The sequence below is a fragment of the Oncorhynchus gorbuscha genome, linkage group LG11 (genome assembly GCF_021184085.1).
Source record: "Oncorhynchus gorbuscha isolate QuinsamMale2020 ecotype Even-year linkage group LG11, OgorEven_v1.0, whole genome shotgun sequence".
Classification (NCBI taxonomy): Eukaryota; Metazoa; Chordata; class Actinopteri; order Salmoniformes; family Salmonidae; genus Oncorhynchus; species Oncorhynchus gorbuscha.
The window spans coordinates 67,398,494-67,418,641 of NC_060183.1; the positions used below are offsets into that span (position 1 = coordinate 67,398,494).

General features: G+C 42.0%; 1 protein-coding gene across 3 annotated transcripts in view; it reads left to right on the forward strand.

The window, feature by feature from the left end:
• LOC124049150 (collagen alpha-1(XI) chain-like) overlaps window positions 1-10,405 on the forward strand; it is a 143,432-nt gene extending 133,027 nt beyond the window's left edge. For all 3 annotated transcript variants that reach the window (XM_046370518.1, XM_046370520.1, XM_046370519.1), the window contains one exon: window positions 7,653-10,405. In XM_046370518.1, the coding sequence (XP_046226474.1) occupies window positions 7,653-7,799 (147 nt within the window). In that variant the 3' untranslated portion in view covers window positions 7,800-10,405. The remainder of the gene's footprint in view (window positions 1-7,652) is intronic.
• Window positions 10,406-20,148: the final 9,743 nt, after the last annotated feature.

Sequence of the window (20,148 nt, forward strand, 5' to 3'; positions counted from 1 at the left end):
TGTTGCTTAATCTGTTTTTTGAAACCAGGTTTGCTGTTTATTTGAGCAATATGAGATTCCATGCAATAATGGCTATATATCAAACTGTACACTTTCTTGAATTTGTCCTGGATTGTGAAAAGACTGTGAAAAGACCCCTGACCCCTGTGTGTAAGTTGACTATGCAAACAATTTGGGATTTTAAACACATCAATGTTTCTTATAAAAATAAGTGATGCAGTCAGTCTCTCCTCAACTCTTAGCCAAGAGACACTGGCATGCATACAGTAGTATTTATATCAGCCCTCTGATTACAATGAAGAGCAAGACGTGCCACTCTGTTCTGGGCCAGCTGCAGATTAACTAGGTCTTTCCTTGCAGCACTCAACCACACGACAGGACAGTAGTCAAGATAAGACAAAGCTGGAGCCTGCTTGCTTTTTGGAGTGTGGTGTCAAAAAAGCAGAGCATCTCTTTATTACGGACAGACCTCCCCCATCTTTACAACTATTGAATCTATAGGTTTTGACCATGACAGTTTACAATCTAAGGTAACGCCAAGTAATTTAGTCTCCTCAACTTGTTCATTACCAGATTTAGCCTCGGAATAGAACTTAGGGAATGATTTGTACCAAATACAATGCTTTTAGTTTTAGAGATGTTCAGGATCAGTTTATTACTAGCTACCCATTTCAAAACAAACAGCAACTCTTTGTTAAGGGTCTCAGTGATTTCATTAGCTGTAGTTGCTGATGCGTATATGGTTGAATCATCAGCATACATGGACACACATGCTTTGATTAATGCCAGTGACAGGTCATTGTTAAAAATAGAAAAGAGATGAGGGCCGAGAGAGCTGCCCTGCGGTACACCACACTTTCCATGTTTGACATTAGAGAAGCTTCCATTAAAGAAAACCCTTTGAGTTCTATTAGATATCTCTGAATCCATAATATGGGAGACATTGATAAGCCATAACACATGTGTTTTTTCAACAACAGGTTATGGTTTGTAAAATAAGAATTTGTTCCTGACTGACTTGCCTAGTTAAATAAAGGTTAAATAAAAAATACAAAATAAAATGGTGAATAATATCAAAGGCTGTACTAAAATGTAACAGTACAGCTCCCACAACCTTCTTATTATCAATTTCTTTCAACCAATCATCAGTCATTTGTGTCAGTGCAGTACATGGTGAGTGTGATTCTCTATAAGCATGCTGAAAGGCTGTTGTTAGTTTCTTTACATAGAAATCGCATTGTTTTTGGTCAAACACAATTTGTTCAACTGTTTGCTAAGAGCTGGCAGCAAGCTTATAGGTCTGCTGTTAGAACCAGTAATGGCCGCTTTACCACTCTTGGGTAGCGGAATTACTTTGACTTCCCTCCAGGCCTGAGGACAAAGACTTTCCTCTAGGCTCAGATGAAAGATATAACAAATAGGAGGGGCTATAGAGTCAGCTACCATCCTCAGTAGCTTTCCATCTAAATTGTCAATGCCAGGAGGTTTGTCATTATTGATTGATAAAAAATCATTTTTCCACTACTCCCACACTTTATTTTCAAAATTCATTATCTATTTATTTTTATGCATGAATACGATGGCTCACTGTACATTGTTGACATTTCCTGTCTAAGTTTTCCCACTTTGCCAATGACGTAATCATTTAATATTTGGCAACATCAAATGGTTTTGTGATGAATAAGCCATCTGATTTGATGAAATATGGAGTTGAATTAGCCTTTCTGCCCATAATTACATTTAAAGTATTCCCCAAAAAATGTAACATTGTGCTTTATATCATTGATCTTGGCTTCATAATACAGTTGATTTTTCTTTTTACACCTGGCCATCAGTGAAGCATTGTCTGGCAGCGAAACAGTTAATTCATTCTAATTTACTGCCTCTAAAAAACCTTAGCTGATATGGCTGATTACTTAAACAAATGTGGTTTCTACAGATAATTACGATGTACAAAGCATGGCATAAGAGGACAACAAGCAGATAAGAGGCAATCCGTAATTTCAATAAAGACATTAATGAGTGAGCTAGGAGAGACATAGTCAATATAACTATTTGTTCAGCACTTTTGAAATGTACAGCGACAGAATTCAGAACATGGGCCGTTCTTACAGTGTTCTCCCTGTACACCAACTCAGAACCTGTAGGATTTTTTTATTTTTTATTTCACCTTTATTTAACCAGGTAGGCTAGTTAAGAACAAGTTCTCATTTACAACTGCGAGCTGACCAAGATTAAGCAAAACAGTTTGACACATACAACAACACAGAGTTACACATGCAATAAACAAACATACAGTCAACAATACAGTAGAAAAAGTATATATACAGTGTGTGCAAATGAGGGAAGATAAGGGAGGTAAAGGCAATAAATAGGCCATGGTGGCGAAGTAATTACAATATACCAATTAAACACTGGAGTGATTGATGTGCAGAAGATGAATGTGCAAGTAGAGATACTGGGGTGCAAAGGCGCAAGATAAATAAATAAATAAGGTATGGGGATGAGGTAGTTGGATGGGCTAAATGGATGAATAAAAGGAGCATGACTAAAGGGATGAATAAATGGGGCATATAAGCAGACAATGAAAACTCTTGGAATATTCAATGATTACATTTCTCATATAACAGGTTATAGGCTACATGTGCTCCACCAGGTAAGATCAGTAGGCGAAATAAAGATGGGAAAATATACCAAATTATTAGGCAAATGAGCTACTAACAGCTTGATACACAACACATTCACTTATTATTACTTTCTTTGCTACAGTATCCATATCTCCCTGGCATATGACATCATTTATGCAGCAGCATTCAAGACATTTTTAGGCTCACCTTGTTGTGCTGGGCTCACTTGAACAGGAAGGTGCGCGGCGGTCCTTCGTGGGCAAATTTTGTCATCAAACTTTGTTATCAAAGTTTGTTATTCTCTGAATTTATGGTTCTTTCAAGACAACTGGGAACTCGGAAAACAACAAGGTAGAATCATGATGACATCAGTGATCTTCTGGTTGTAGCTCTAGAAAGAGGCCCAAGTTCCGGATTTAGAATTCCGAGTTGGATGACTGTTCAACACATATTTTCCCAGTTCGAGCTTATTTTTCCAGAGTTCCTCGTAGTCTTGAACTCACTGAAGTCAGATTTCGCTATTCTAAGTTAACAGTTGTTTTGAGCGTAGCACCAATCACGCTTCATTGACAGCATGGCCAATTTTTTATGTTTATCATTTTAAGCTTGGAAAAGAGATCCTTAATCCCAGACTTGGAACCACACCATCCACTCCTCTGAATAGCAGACCAGTGATTGCTTTGCAATGTTTGCAGTTAGCTACTGATTCTTTCCAAACCACTCATTGTTGAATTTGTGATTTCAGACTTGTTGTGTAATACTTATGGCCAATGGCCGATGAGCACCGACATGTTTTATCTATAATTTCTCTTAATTTTTTCTCTTCATATGACAAGGATTAAAAAGGACTTGATTCATGATGATGACTGCTAGCTTAGATTTTGAAAGTATGATGTTGACATGATCAGTCCAATCAAAGCTACTTTAGATAAAACATGATTTGACATAATTTTATCTGTGGCCAATGACCTTGAGCCTTCTTGGATGGGCACTTCAAATGTTACTCTATGGCAGCACCCAAGGGGCTTGAATTTTCGAACTCTGCCCTTAGACTTGGCGGTAATGTAGTTTCCCCATGAGTGACAAAACACTGAGCCAATCATGGCACAACTAGAGAACATTACCAACAACTATGCTCCATATTTTCAGCTGGCTGTGCCATCACCACAGAAAGCACTGAGCTAGGCTGAAACACCTGCATTTTGGAGCTGCCTTAATAAAGCAAAAAATAGTTTGTATATTTGTATGTGCCTTTATTAATGTAATGATATATACAGTATATATATAAATACACACACACACACACACACACACACACACACACACACACACACACACACACACACACACACACACACACACACACACACACACACACACACACACACACACACACACACACACACACAGTGGGGCAAAAAAGTATTTAGTCAGCCACCAATTGTGCAAGTTCTCCCACTTAAAAAGATGAGAGAGGCCTGTAATTTCATCATAGGTACACTTCAACTATGACAGACAAAATGAGGAAAGAAAATCCAGAAAATCACATTGTAGGATTTTTAATGAATTTATTTGCAAATTATGGTGGAAAATAAGTATTTGGTCACCTACAAACAAGCAAGATTTCTGGCTCTCACAGACCTGTAACTTCTTCTTTAAGAGGCTCCTCTGTCCTCCACTCATTACCTGTATTAATGGCACCTGTTTGAACTTGTTATCAGTATAAAAGACACCTGTCCACAACCTCAAACAGTCACACTCCAAACTCCACTATGGCCAAGACCAAAGAGCTGTCAAAGGACACCAGAAACAAAATTGTAGACCTTCACCAGGCTGGGAAGACTGAATTTGCAATAGGTAAGCAGCTTGGTTTGAAGAAATCAACTGTGGGAGCAAATATTAGGAAATGGAAGACATACAAGACCAGTGATAATCTCCCTCGATCTGGGGCTCCACGCAAGTTATCACATATATGATCACATATATATATATATATTTGCAAACAATTTTGCAAATATATATATATATTACATTGATGTGTTACATATTAATTCCAAAATAATATGCAAAACACGCAAGCCCCCTGCCTCCAAAAAAATAACCTGAATGACAGGTCACCACTGCAAGAAGCAATTTCATAAATTCATCAAGTGCAATGTCTGGATGCTCCTTATTAATCATATCATACCAACCATTTTTAGCATCATCCACAAAAGAGTCACAACAACATATTTTGTATGATCTCTTATACACTATTTTAGGCCAAGCTTTTGGAACTTTGGCTTTCCTGGATATAGCCACTATTGTGATCACTGCATCCAATGGGTAGATACATGTGATCTATACATGTGGATGATCTTGTTCCTGTAGTGTTTGTAAATTAATAACCTGAACCAGATTACAGGCACTGATTACAGTAAGGAGCTTCCTTTTGAGGGGACAGCTTGATGAAAATCAGTCAATATTCAGGACCCCAAGAAAGTAAACCTCTCTGCTTACACATACACTATCAAGCATTTCACACATATTATTTAGATACTGACTATTAGCACTTGGTAGTCTATAGCAACACCCCAAAAGAAAAGGCTTTAGATGTGCCAAGTGAACCTGCAACCACAACACTTCAATAACACTTGACATAAGATCGTCTCTAAGCATTACAGTGATATGGCTCTGAATATATACAGCAACACCTCCCCCATCAGCATTTCTGTCTCTTCTATAGATGTTATATCCTTGTATTGCTACTGCTGTATCATCAACTGAATTGTCTAAGTGAGTCTCATAAATGGCTAATATATGAATGATTCTGATGTTAGCAAGTTATTGATTTCATGAACCTTGTTTCTAAAGCTACATATATTAATATGGGCTATTTTCAGCCCTTTCCTGGGTAGCTTATCAGAGATATACATAATATGGAAAAGAGCAAACAAAGCTAAATAAAAAAATATACATTCAGCAGTCCATAAACAATGTGTGTGTATGTGTGCTGCGGGGTTGAAGCTACGGACCCATAGGCTTGGCTCTCTTATCCCTTCCAGGCTTCTGGGATGGAGGGTGGACAATGAGCCTGTCATAGCGGATGTAAGAAATGTCCCCACGCGCTCTGCCAGCTTTCATGGCTGGGATCAGTTCTTTCCTCTTCTGGTGCACAGCTTCAGGATAGTCCTTGTTCAGGAAGATATACGTTCCTCTCAAGTTATTGGCTCTTTCCAGAACAGCTACCTTGTCCTTGAACCTCAGGAACTTGACCACTTTCGGCCTGGACCTGTCACCTGGGCCAGTGGTGGGTTATCCAGTCCTGTGGGCGCACTTCACCTGTGGTCCATCTTCAATTTCTCAGAGATCATTTCCCTCACTTTGTCCTCAGACTCTGTCCAGGTCTCATGTTTAGATTCTGCAATTCCGTCAACAACCAAGCTATTCCACCTTCATTGTCCCTCAAGATTTATCCATCATTGCTATCCTGGATTCCCACACAGAACTGATGTCCTTAACAGATTGCTGTCATCTTGCCGTTCTCCTGTTTCAACTCATCGAACTGACCCTGGGAGATCTGCAAGCAGTTCTTCAGGTCCTGGACCTCTCTGGTCAGGTCGTCCATTCTTTTATCAGTTGAAGCCACCAGTATTTGGACAAAACACTTGAAGCTATGTTCTTGTTGTGACAACTGCTTATAGACTATTTTTGTTAGTTGAAAAGATCCTTCACGTGTGAGAGAGGCACCACTGTCCTCAATGGTACACATGCCGGCTTTGCACTTTGTCATGGTAGCTAGCAACGTAGGTTATTGTTAGAATTATTATGAGGAAATGAATAACTAATATCCCATTTCAAATAGAACTATAACTAAGTAAACTTATACTCTGTTTTATTATATCTAATTGACAATATGAGTTCATAAGAAGGGATTGTGTGACACGGACAAGGAGTAATTAAAGTTAATGAACACCATTCCAACTCGGAAGAAAGAAATGAGTTGTGGATTAAGTAAACAGATAAGGTAGTTAACCTATGGTTGAACTGACGAAACTGAGCTCTGGGGTGTTTTAGATAAGGAAGTGAGTGCGTTCCTAGCTTTTCTGTTAATTAGAACTGTCAGCTAATTGGTGATCGATAATGTTGAGGGGTCAAAAAGTTAATTAAGTTGTGTTGTGTGTATCTGCTAGGGGGGGTCAGAATGAACTCAGAATGAACCTTTAAAGTTCCCTTTGACCCGGTCTGGAGGAGGAGATTCATTTTAGGAGCAAGGAAATGACGTCATGTTATTGTATATAAACTGTTGCTCGTGGGAACGTGGCAGCGCGCTCCGAGAATAAATTCTGTTACCTATTATTGAAATGGCTGGTCTCCGTCTATTTTATGCACACAAGAATCTTACAAATTCTCATAAAATAGATTAAGGGTTTTCAATTAATAAAAACACATTAGCATAATTAAATGACACTAACAGTTATGCTGTTACTCCTCGTAGTTTCAGACAGGGCAGGTCACAGGGAAGATTTAAAACAACAAATAGCAGGGATCTAGACAGCCACAATCCCGGGACAATCCGGAGTCCCAGCCACAATGGCTAACTGCATCACGGGCTGCATTCAAGCACTCAAGAAACCCTGCTAGTTTGATAGGCAGCTAGCTGGCAGCTAGGCAAGCTGCTACGCCAAACAGGTCCTCAGAACTGGTCTTGGTCGGCAGGATCACTGGACAGAGCGCAACAGACCCAGCAACTGATGCCAACTGCGTCGAGGGATCCAACATAAAAAGTTAGCTAGCTACTAAGAAACTTTCCAATACACTTTTAAAACAACAAACTTCACAAAACAACAAACCGAGCTCTCCCTCGTTCTGCGTTTAATAAATGAATTGTGTGTCTGTGTGGGGGGGAGTGAATTGTATGTCTGTGTGGGGTGGGGGGAATGAATTTAAGATTTGATGCAAAAAATAAACCCTACTGTATACTGTATATAGAGGTTGAAGTACAGTAGCACCTACTCACTCTGTCTATCCCTCTCTGTTTTTCAGTTGAAAAAGGGCTATGAAAAAACAGTACTGGAGATCAACACACCGAAGGTGGAACAGGTGCCTTTTGTTGACATCATGTTCAATGATTTCGGCGGGGCTACGCAGAAGTTTGGATTCGAAGTGGGTCCTGTCTGTTTCATCGGCTAAGACTGTTTACTGAACAAAATGGAGAAAATAAAAAACATATTTATTTTCTCAGAAACAAAACACATGAATAGGACAATTTGTATTTGTGTAAAACATTCTGTGTCCAAAAGCAACAAGTATGAATAAAATACACAAAAATCAAATGAGAATACTACAATACATTTCTAGAGGATTCGATAAGAATAATAAAAAAGAGCAACCTTGTAACCTCAGTGTGCCTTCTCCATCACATGCAAGTTTTGAAACTGAATAAGTCAGATACTACCGACCCCTATCTTCACCCATGACCCCTATCACCGTTCCCAAACCTCCACACACTCCCAGCGCACTTGATGTAAATCCAGTCTGGTTGTCGAACTCACCGGAGGCAAACTTTTACCTGCTACTCCACTGGTTTCAGAAGGTTGCCATGGACTCCATCCCATGTGGCAGTTTTCTTCTTCGTTTTTTAAATTGGTTTTTGTTGTTGTTGTTGTTTCTTTGTCTCCCTCTCAATTCCCACTTTGAATATTTTATTAATTAGTTCATTCGTTCATTCGTTTGCTCCTTCATTCATTTCGGAAGCTTTGTTTTGTGCATAATTGTCTCCCCATTCTTCTGAATGGAACTTATATATATAAATATATATAAATATTTTTTGTATGTTTGTAAGTACTTTCTGTATATTTTTCCTGGTAATGTTTATTGTTTCTGGCTTCAAAACATGCATGTGACCTTTTAAGACGTGAGGTAAAAGATGATGGTCATTGGAATATATCAAATTCGCAGATACTAAAGTAAGGAATTGGACATGTAAATTGGAGAATAGATGAGGAGTGCTTGTCTTGTTGCTGGGTGTGAAGAACACCTTATTGTAATTTAAGAACCGAATGAAAATAAAATATGGAAATATGACTCTGCGCTAGTCTGTGAGAGATGATTAGCATAACAGAAAATGTACCAAGATAAAAATGACAAACATTCCTCCTCTTCTTGTGTCCTCTGTTTTGGGTGCATTTTGAGATTTTATTAACTTAATAAACAACTTTGATATTTTTGTCCTTCAATACATCCATATTTCTACTCTCAAACTATATATGCAGCAGGAGATGTCACTTTTCAAGGAAACACAAGAAATCAATACTTAGGTGCTGTTTTTTCTCCTGTGGTGCTATGATATTTTCTCGTTTGTTGTTATTTTGAAAGTACAGTAAGCTGATGGTGGTGATGTTAACTCATCACCATGACTACCCTGTCTGTCTGTCCCTTACCCTGACCCTCTTAGCCACCACCTCTGACACAACATCTTCGCTACATTCTTATTTATGTCCATGGGGTGTTTTAATGCATGCCAGTTTGCTTCATATTCATTCATAGATCCATGCAGTATTTTATTTTATGTATTTCTCTGCTTCCAAGGCCCACTTATTAAAGTCTAACAGCATCTGATCATACTGAAACTTACTTGGAATGTGCTAATAATAGAAATAAGATTGTACTCAGTTGCCGAATGTGGTGCTAATTTATCAAATTTTCTTAGATGTCTTTAAAAAAGAAAGAAGATGGTAGAAGCGATGCTGCAATGCTTGCATATCATGGTTCCAAGACATGGTGCATTTTGTGAATGGATCTCATGATTGGTGTTCTGTGCCATGGATAATCTTTTTCACTTCGTCAAGCATTTTCCTGCTTTATTTTTAGGGGTTGGGGGTGAAGGTGACTGGTTTGGAATGGGTACGGAGTGTCTCCCCTTTGAGTATTCCAAAGCACATGGCCAAGGAACAGTTTGGAGTTTTGGTACCTGAAACCATTAACTTTCTTACCAAAGGCTTTTTTTTAAATATAGCATTATGTTCCCAGAGGGCCAAGAATCCACTAAGTATTTTGAAATCCACTATTTGAAAATGTGGTAGAATTGTCTAATGATGATTAAAATCAGATGTGTCATGTACAAGTCAAAAATATATTTTCAAACATATATTTAAAAGAAATAATTTAAAAAAATGAAAAATGTAGATTTTTTTTTTAATGAACGATATTTAATAGTCCATCAGATTAGCCCGCTTAAAGGTAGAAAAGCCAGATGCAAAGCTTGTTTTTGTATTGTTGTTTGGGGTCTTCTGATTTAACTGTTGTTTTACTTTCTTAAGCTCTAGTTATACTCTTGTACAAACTATGCACTCTGCCTGCTTTTAACCACTACAGCATCTGCCACAGAAAGTTTTACTGTCCTGCATAAGTAGCTTGTTTTTTATGTTTTTTGTTTTTACCTTCTAGATATGTGACTTGAACCATTTACGTTAAGATACACTTATTGATCATCCGTTTTTAATGTTCATTTCGATGAAGCACTCCAAATTTAACATGTTTGCTTTCAATAAAAGGACAAAACATTTTTGTCAATTTTCAGAACCAGCAGTAATGCTGCCAATGATGTTTTTTGTTTTTGTTTTTTGAATTGTTTCACGTTTGTCTGTTCGTTAGTTTTTATGGTCTTGTCAAACCTGTGTAAGAGAGGATAGAAGATATATTGGTTTTTATGTTTTATGTCAATAAATGTAAGTTTACTGTGGCCACCCACTCTTGTATGTGTTTTGAAGCATTAAAACCTATCTGTATGCATGAAATTGTAAAGTTCTTTTCTCTTGTTTTTATACTTTACAATGACATGATCTCCAACCCACTTTTTATTATTAAAATAGGTAGAATGCTAAATTTAATATGCTAAAATTGAAATCGGTCATGTCCATAATTGTGAAGTGGAGAGAGAATGGTGATGTTGTAACTCTCTACCCACAGCCAATGTTCATTTGTAGTATATTTATTGTATTATTTAAAAATAAATGTAAATTGACACCATAGTGTTACTGGAAGGCGCCCTCTTTATCTCAGAAACAGAGAATGAATTATCATGCAATGTTTTTTAGTCACAATTTGCCATTTTTATAAATGAAATATTACTGCAACTCACCTAAACACTGGTATTATGTCAGTCTACCTTGATCCACAAATCCACCATCAGTGAGATGTGGACAAAAATATGTTTTATTCATTTTTCTCACTCTTTTACAGACTGTTGGAAGACTATCATCACCTCTCTACATACAAATAGTAAGTTCATTTTTTTGTTCATTTTTTTATTCATAGTTATAGAATGCACAGTTAGAATATGATCTTGTGAAGCAAAACATGTTTACAGTAAGTGAAGTTACACCATTTCTAAAATCCTTATTCTGGCATCCTGATTACGACTGAAAATCATTGCTGTCTTAATGTGTTCCTCCACCCCTCATTAGAATACATGTGCATGCAGTGCCTTCAGAAAGTATTCATACCCCTTGACTTAGTCCACATTTGGTTGTGTTACAGACTGAATTCAAAATGGATTAAATATATTTTTTTCTCAACCATTTACACACAATACCCCATAAAGACAAAGTGAATTGTATTTTTTATTTTATTTATTTGTGCACATTTATTGAAAATGAAATACAGCAATATCTCATTTACTCAAGTATTCACACCCCTCAGTCAATACATATTAGAATCACATTTGGCAGCAATTATTGCTGTGAGTCTTTCTAGGTAAATCTCTAAGAGCTTTGCACACCTGGATTGTACAATATTTGCACATTATTCATAAAACAATTCTTCAAGCTCTGTCAAGTTGGTTGTTTATCATTGCTAGACAGCCATTTTCAAGTCTGAGCATAGATTTTCGATGTCGTCTTGGTAAGCAACGACAGTGTATATTTGGCATTGTGTTTTAGGTTATTGCCCCGCTGAAAGGTGAATGTGTCTCCCAGTGTCTGTTGGAAAGCAGACTGAACCAGGTTTTCCTCTAGGACTTTGCGAGTGCTTAGCTCTTTTCCGTTTATTTTTATCTTAAAAAACACTCTAGTCCTTTCCGATGACAAGCATTCCCATAACATGATGCAACCACCACCATGCCTGAAAATATGATAAGTGATACTCAGTGATGGGTTGTGTTGGATTTGCCCCAAATATAACCCTTTGTATTCAGGACATAAATTTAATTTCTTTGCCACATTTCTTTCAAAGAGATATTCAATGTCTGCTTTTTTTACCCATCTATCAATAGGTTCCCTTCTTTGTGAGCCATTGGAAAACCTCATCATCTCTTCGTAGGCCTGGTGCTTATCTTTGAATTAGCTTTGGTTTTCCATTTAGGTTGTTGTCTTTCAGCATTCTAACAGGATCTTTAAAAACTCTGTATATTCCCTTTAATGCAGTGGATTTCTAACAGTATTCCTGGGCATTCGTTGTCTACGCTATCTATCTTTCTCATGCATTCTCTCTGGCATTGTTTATTCATAACAGTATTCCTGGGCACAGACTCATTGTATACTCATTGCAATAAGGCCAGAGGGGGTGTGGTATATGGCCAATATACCACGGCTAAGGGCTTTTCTTAAGCACAACTCAACGCGGAGTGCCTGGACATAACCCTTAGCCTTGGTATATTGGCCATATATCACAAACCCCCGAGGTACATTATTGCTATTATAAACTGGTTACCAACGTAACTAAAGCAGTAAAAATAAATGTTTTGTCATATACGTGGTATGCATCTGATATACCACGGCTGTCAGTGAATCAGCATTCAGGGCTCGAACCACCCAGTTTATAAAGTACTGTACATTGTATGTTGTACACATAAAGATAGATATAGGACTCTATAACTAACTTCAGTGTTGACATTGCCATTGAGGGCTTCCACCATGCTTCCAGCATTTTAAAGTAGTCAATTGAGTGGGGATTCCTATGGGTTGTAGCCTCAATGGCGATACTCATGTTGTCACAAACACTATAATGGCAATGATATAAAGATGAGTCCTCTATCTAGCTCTATGGTTGTACCTCTTATTAAGATGAGGATCCCCAGTGTCTGTTTGTCTTGTGTTCAGAGCAGTAGCATCTTCCAAACGGAAGGAGAGAAGAGGAGAGAGGAGGGAGGGAGGGAGAGAGAGGGGGAAGGAGGTAAAGGAGTGTGTTTGATGTGTAAATATGCGGCACACAGTCGGCTTGTGTTGTTTTCTCCACAGAAATGCAGGTGAATTACACATTGGTTTGGGTCAAAATTAGAACATTATTCAAAAGGGGTATAGTAGGAGATTATCATTAGCATGCATATAATTAATTAGCCTACTCTCTTCATCTATCTCTCCTTTAATCTCCTCCTTGTTTCTTATTGTCATGGGGAACACAACCGTCTTTGACATCTTTAAACTCAGTTCCTGTGAACTGGGCAGCAGCATATTCCCAACGGATGACAAGAATGCTCAGAAGGTACTGGGGTTCTAGCTGTTGCGAGACATGGTAGCAGCAGATGGAGAATTCTATAATTACAGTATATTCAAGATCAAAGGTTACTGTCATCATGGTGACGAAAACGGGGGGAAATGAGCTGATGCAAACAGACACAGACAGTGAGGTTGTTCTACAGCAGGTATTCCCAAACTGGGTACCCCCAGGGATACGCGCAATGCAGTCGGGTACGCCAAATAAAAATGTGATTCACATTTTCAACAGTACATTTGTATTTACCAACAGGGCTATACATTTGGGTGAGGTTTTTTTCCGCTAGAGTAGCCTCGTTTCACTGCCAAAATTAAAATTCAACCATCTAGTGTTCAGCAAAATAACAACATAATGTCAAATACAGGTAGCCTAGTCAAATAATTACCATCCAATTGCATTAACCATTACTCTCTTGTGGGAAACCTTCACTCTTGCTCAGACATTTAGAAACAATACATGACGATAAGAAAAATAAGCCACAGGAGTTTTTGGAATGAGAATAAAGATGACTTTCGTGTAGTAAGACGTATAAAAGATACCATTAATAAGAAGGGGCTAGAAGCGTCTTATATGGTGAGCTACCGAGTGGCTAGGACAGGCAAGCCCCATACTATTGTAGAGTACCTAATGCTTCCTGCTGCCGCGGATATGGCTGGGGGAAAAGTGCAAAAAAACTATACAGACAATGCCTTCATCAAACCACACTGTTTCACTTAGCATCAGTGACATGGCAGGAGATGTTTTGAAATAATTACTGCTTCTCATACAAGCCAGTGAATTCTATGCGTTACAGCTGGATGAGTCAACAGGTGTTGCGGGCCTGGCACAGCTCCCGGTATATGTCTGTTACGTTTATGGGGGGTCAATTAAGGAAGACACACTCTTCTGGAAACCAGGACAACATGAGAGGATATTTTTAAAGTACTGGACAGCTTTGTGACATCAAATGGACTTTGGTGGTCAAGATGTGTTGGCATCTGCACTCATGGCACAATAGCCATGACAGGGAGACATAGTCGAGTGGTAACGCACGTGCAAGCAGTTGCTCCTGATGCCACTTTGGTACACTGCAGCATCCACGAGAGGCTCTTGCTGCCAAGGGAATGCCTGACAGATTGAAAGATGTTTAAATGAGAGCTTAGTTTTCTTTACTGACCATATTTTTCAAATGTCTGACTGCTTGCATGAGGACGAGTTTCTCACACGACAAGCCTATCTGGGTGATGTTTTTTCTCGCCTGAATGATCTGAATCTAGGATTACAGGGACTCTCCTGTAATGTTGTCCGTAAACTCAAGCTTATGTGATATAGCGAAGCACCTGAGTGAGCTGGGTGCGCAAGTATGCAGGTACTTTCCCGAAACAGACGACACAAACAACTGGATTCGTTATCCCTTTCATGCCCTGCCTCCAGTCCACTTACCGATATCTGAACAAGAGAGCCTCATCGAAATTGCAACAAGCGGTTCTGTGAAAATTGAATTTAATGAGAAGCCACTGCCAGATTTCTAGAATGGGCTGCGCTTAGAGTGTCTTTCCTTGGCAAATCGTGCTGTTAAGACACTGATGCCCTTTGCAACCACATACCTATGTGAGAGTGGATTCTTGGCCCTCACTAGCAGGAAAATTAAATACAGGCCAGACTGTGTGTGGACAGTCAGAGTCGTGTGAATAGGTGGCAGGGAAGTCAGGCGCAGGAGAATCAAACTGACAGAGGTGCAGGGCGATCCAGATGGAGATGGTGGAATTCTCGCAACATGGAAGGATCTAATATGTCCTCCACTGGAACCCAGCATCTCTCCTCCGGACCGTACCCCTCCCAGTCCACGAGGTACTGAAGGACCCTCGCCCGATGTCTCGAATCCAAGATGGATCGAACAGACTATCCCCTCGATGTCCAGAGGGGGCGGAGGAACATCCCGCACTTCAGCCTCCCTGAGCCTGAGGAGAGACACATGGAAAGAGGTTAATACGGTAATTAGTGTGTAGCTGTAACATATCTTGTTCACTCTCCTCAGGACGTTAAACGGCCCCACAAACCTCGGAACAAGCTTCAGGCAGGACAGGCGGAGGGGCAGGTTTCGGGTCGAGAGCCAGACCCGGTCCCATGGTGCGAACACCGGTGCCTCACTGCGGTGACGATCTGCGCCAAACTTTCTGGTGCAGTATGGCGCGCTGAGGGTGGACGTGGGTGGCCTCCCAGGTTTCCTCCGCGCGCCAGGAACCAATTGTCCACCGCAGGAGCCTTGGTCTGACTCTGATGCCAAGGAGCCAGAACTGGCTGATACCCTAATACACATTGAAAGGGAGAAAGGTTAGTGGAGGAGTGGCGTAGCGAGTTCTGGGCCATCTCTGCACAGGGCACGAACTTCGCCCACTCCTCCGGCCGGTCCTGGCAATAAGACCGCAGAAACCTATCCACATCCTGGTTAACTCTCTACCTGCCCATTACTCTCGGGATGAAAACCTGAGGTAAGACTGACCGAGACCCCCAGACGTTCCATGAATGCCTTCCAGACCCATGATGTGAACTGGGGTCCACGATCAGACACTATATCCTCAGGCACCCCATAGTGCTGGAAAACGTGTGTAAACAGGGCCTCCGCAGTTTGTAAGGCTGTAGGGAGACCGGGCAAAGGGAGGAGACGACAGGACTTAGAAAAACAATCCACAACGACCAGGATCGTGGTGTTACCCTGTGGAAGATCAGTTTAAAAAATCCACCGACAGGTGCGACCACGGCCGTTGTGGAAATGGTAAGGTTTGTAACTTACCTTAAAATCCTCATGTCCTTAGCTAAAGTGGGCCACCAGTACCTCCCATCAAGACAGCGCACCGTCCAACATATCCCAGGATGACCAGAGGAGGGTGACGTGTGGGCCCAATAGATCAGTCGGTCGCGGACAGCAGACGGAACATACAGAAGCCCAGCTGGGCACTGAGGGGGAGAGGGCTCTGCACGTGACGCCCGCTCAATGTCCTTGTCCAGCCAAACAAGAAGCTGGGAGTATGGGAGTGGGATCCATGGACCGCTCCTCTGTGTCATACAGCCGGGACAGTGTGTCTACCTTAACCTTCTGGGAGCCTGGTCTGTAAGAGAGAGTAAACACAAAACAAGTGAAAAACATGGCCCACCTTGCCTGACGAGGATTCAGTCTCCTCGCCTCCAGGATGTACTCCAGATTGCGATAGTCAGTCTAGATGAGAAAAGCGTGTTTAGCCCCCTCAAGCCAATGTCTCCACGCCTACAAGGCTTTTATGACAGCCAACAGCTCCCGGTCCCCCACATCATAGTTACGCTCCGCAAGGGCTGAGCTTCTTCGAAAAGAAGGCACAGGGGCGGAGCTTCAGGGGCGTACCCGAGGGCGGAGCTTCAGTGGCGTACCCGAGCACTGAGAGAGCGCTGAGAGAGCACTGCTCCGATCCCAGCTTCGGATGCATCCACCTCCACTATGAATGGCAAAGAGGGATCCGGATGAGCCAACACAGGAACGGAGGTAAACAGAGCCTTCAGGTGCCTAAAAGCCCTGCAAGCCCACCAGGCCCCCCTTTAGCAGTGAGGTAATGGGAGCAGCAACCTGACCAAAACCCCGGATAAACCTCCGGTAGTATTTGGCGAACCCTTAGAATCGCTGCACCTCCTTTACCGTGGTGGGAGTCGGCCAATTACGCACGGCTGCAATGTGGTCGCTCGCCATCTCAACTCCTGACGGGGAAATCCGATGCCCTAGGAAGGAGATGGATTGTTGGAAGAACAAGCATTACTCAGCCTTGACATATAGATCATGCTCCAACAGGCGACCAAGCACTTTGCGCACCAGGGACACATGCTCGGCACGTGTAGCGGAGTATATCACGATGTCATAGATATACACCACTACACCCTGCCCATGCAGGTCTCTGAAAATCTCATCTACAAATGATTGGAAGACTGATGGAGCATTCATCAACCCATATGGCATGACAAGGTACTCATAATGACCTGAGGTGGTGCTAAATGCCATCTTCCACTCGTCTCCCTTCCGAATACGCACCAGATTGTAGGCACTCCTGAGATCCAGTTTAGTGAAGAAGCGCGCCCCATGCATTGACTCAATCGCCGAAGTGATAAGAGGTAGCGGGTAACTATATCTCACCGTGATTTTATTGAGACCTCAATAATCAATGCACGGGTGCAAACCGCCATCCTTCTTCTTCACAAAAAAGAAACTCGAGGAGACGAGTGAAATGAAGGGCTGAATGTACCCATGATGCAGGGATTTGGAGACATAGGTCTCCATAGCCACCGTCTCCGCTTGCAACAGGGGATACATGTAACTCCTGGCAAGTGCAGCGTCTAGCAGGAGATCTATCACACAATCCCCGTCGTGGTAATTGAGTCACCTTCTTTTTGGAGAAGGCGAGCGCCAAATCGGCATATTCTGGAGGAATGCGCACAGTGGAGACCTGGTCTGGATTTTCCACCGTAGTAGCACCAACGGAAACCCCTAACCACCTACCTGAGCACTGTCACGACCACCCCGTGACAGACCTATGTGGCCATGAAACAGTGGGGTTATGACAAGCTAACCAGGGTAGGCATAGCACCACAGAATACGCAGGAGAATCTACAAGGAAAAGTCTAATATTTTCCTTGTGACCCCCCTGCGTTACCATACGCAAAGGAGCGGTGGCCTCCCTGATAAACCCTGACCCTAATGGTCAACTATCTAAGGCATGAACGGGGAAAGGCATATCCACAGGAACAATGGGGATCCCTAAACTATGAGCTAAACTTTTATTTATGAAATTCCGACAGAGACAAAAATATGTGCAACAGATGAGAATGGTGCCTACTCACCTGGGGTGACACCAGAGTGCCCTGTCTGCTGCCTTGATTCCCAGAGGAACCAACCCGGCACCGACCAGCAGTGTGACCTCTGCGACCACATATGGTGCTCGAGCGGGAACTCCCTCCGGTCTCCCTGCGCACCATCCCTCCCAACTCCATGGGTACAGGAGAGAGTGCAAAGGGAGGATGGAACCACCAGACCCCGATCTAGACGTCCACGAGTAGCCAGCATGTTGTCCAGCCTGATGGACATGTCCACCAGCTGGTCTAAGGTGAGTGTGGTGTCTCTGTAGGCCAGCTCCCGACGGACGTCCTCGCGTGGACTACAGCGGTAATGGCCGATCAGGGCCCTGACGCTCCATCCAGCGCCGGCAGCCAGGGTCCTAAACTCCAGAGCAAACTCCTGTGCGCTCCTCCTCTCCTGCCTCAGATGGTTGAGACACTCACCCGCCGCTCTGCCTTCGGGTGGGTGGTTGAATACTGTCCTGAAATGGCGGGTGAACTCCTCAAAATGGTCCAACGCCGCATCCTCTTCTCCACACACAGCGCTGGCCCACTCCAAGGCTTTCCCGGTGAGGCACGAGACGAGGGCGTAACGCCTCTCACGGTCTGATGGAGCTGGATGGACCGTGGCCAGATACAAGCTTATTTTGAGGAGAAAACCCTGGCAGCCGGCATTATCTTCGTCGTACGCCTTAGGCAGGGATAAATGGATCATACTGGGTTCAGGCAGGGAGTTCAGGGGAGACTCCGGTTGTGCTGGTAGAGGCGCTGGAAAAACTCCCTGTCTCTCCCAGCGGTCCATATTCTGGACAACACGATCGATGGCAGCGCTCATATTGTCAATCATCTCCGTATGTTCCATGACTCGCTCCTCCACCTCCATGGCCGGGGTACCTTCTCCTGCTGACTTCATTTTTTGGTCAGAGATTCTGTCAGAGTCGTGTATATAGGTGGCAGGGAAGTCAGGTGCGGGAGAATCAAACTGAATGTAATGGAGTTATTTAATAACAATAAACTAAACATAATTCCAACACTAAATGTAACAATAAAACAAAGTGGGTACGAGGACCCGTCGCGCACCAATACAAACAACACAACACTGAATAACAAACAATCTCTGACAAAGACATGAGGGGAAACAGAGGGTTAAATACACAACAGGTAATGAATTGGATTGAAACCAGGTGTGTAGGAAGACAAGACAAAACCAATGGAAAATGAAAAATGGATCAATGATGCCTAGAAGACCGGTGACGTGGACCGCCGAGCACCGCCCAAACAAGGTGAGGCTTCGACTTCGGTAGAAGTCCTGACACTCTCCAATACAACCCAACATTGCAGAGTTATGTGCATCCTTTCAAGCACACCCTTCTCATTAACCTGTGGTGAGTTATTCACAATTTTCGATGAACAAATAAAGTTTAATATGTAAGATGGCTGAATAAAGAGCAAAACTATTGATTATTGATTATTATTATATGCCCTGGTCATATAAGAGCTCTTTGTCACTTCCCATGAGCCGGATTGTGACATAAAAACTCACACTCATTCTTATGTTTAATAAATGTATCTTATGGTGTGTGTGTGGCAGGCTTACAGTGATGGTATAGAACAACATTTGAGAGTGCGCTGACCCCGGTGCTAGAGGGGGATACGCAGCTGGAGGTTGAATGTTTGAAGCGTTACGGGACTATAAAAAGTTTGGGAACCATTGTTCTATAGCAACCGTCTGCTACCCTGACACTGACAGAGAGTGATACATTACAATATTCCAACAAGCACTTATGGGTAGTGCTGTGAACACTTACCTTGGCCCTGCAGGTAGAGCTTTGTGCCATGTTGAAGTGCCAGCAAGAGGAGCATATGGTGCTGGGGCCCTTTCTATTATTATTTTTTCTCTCCTGTTTGCCTGCCTCTCATCCTTCCTGCCTGCTCTGTTCTATTTTGGGCAGAGCTGTGGTCCATGAACCATCCAAGAGATTACATACTTTGAACGTCTTGGTCCCTCATCAGCACTCTCAATGCCCTTACCCAATATCCCTACACTTTATATCATTGTCCCAGGCCACCTTCCATATAGTGGCAGGAACGCACGTCTGGAATGGAGAGGCAATTAGGCATCACGCTAGGAAAAATGTGTAGGAATCACCTGATGGAATGGGAGGCAGTACCGTAGATGCCAAGTTATGTAAATATGTTTTTCTAAGATGGCGCC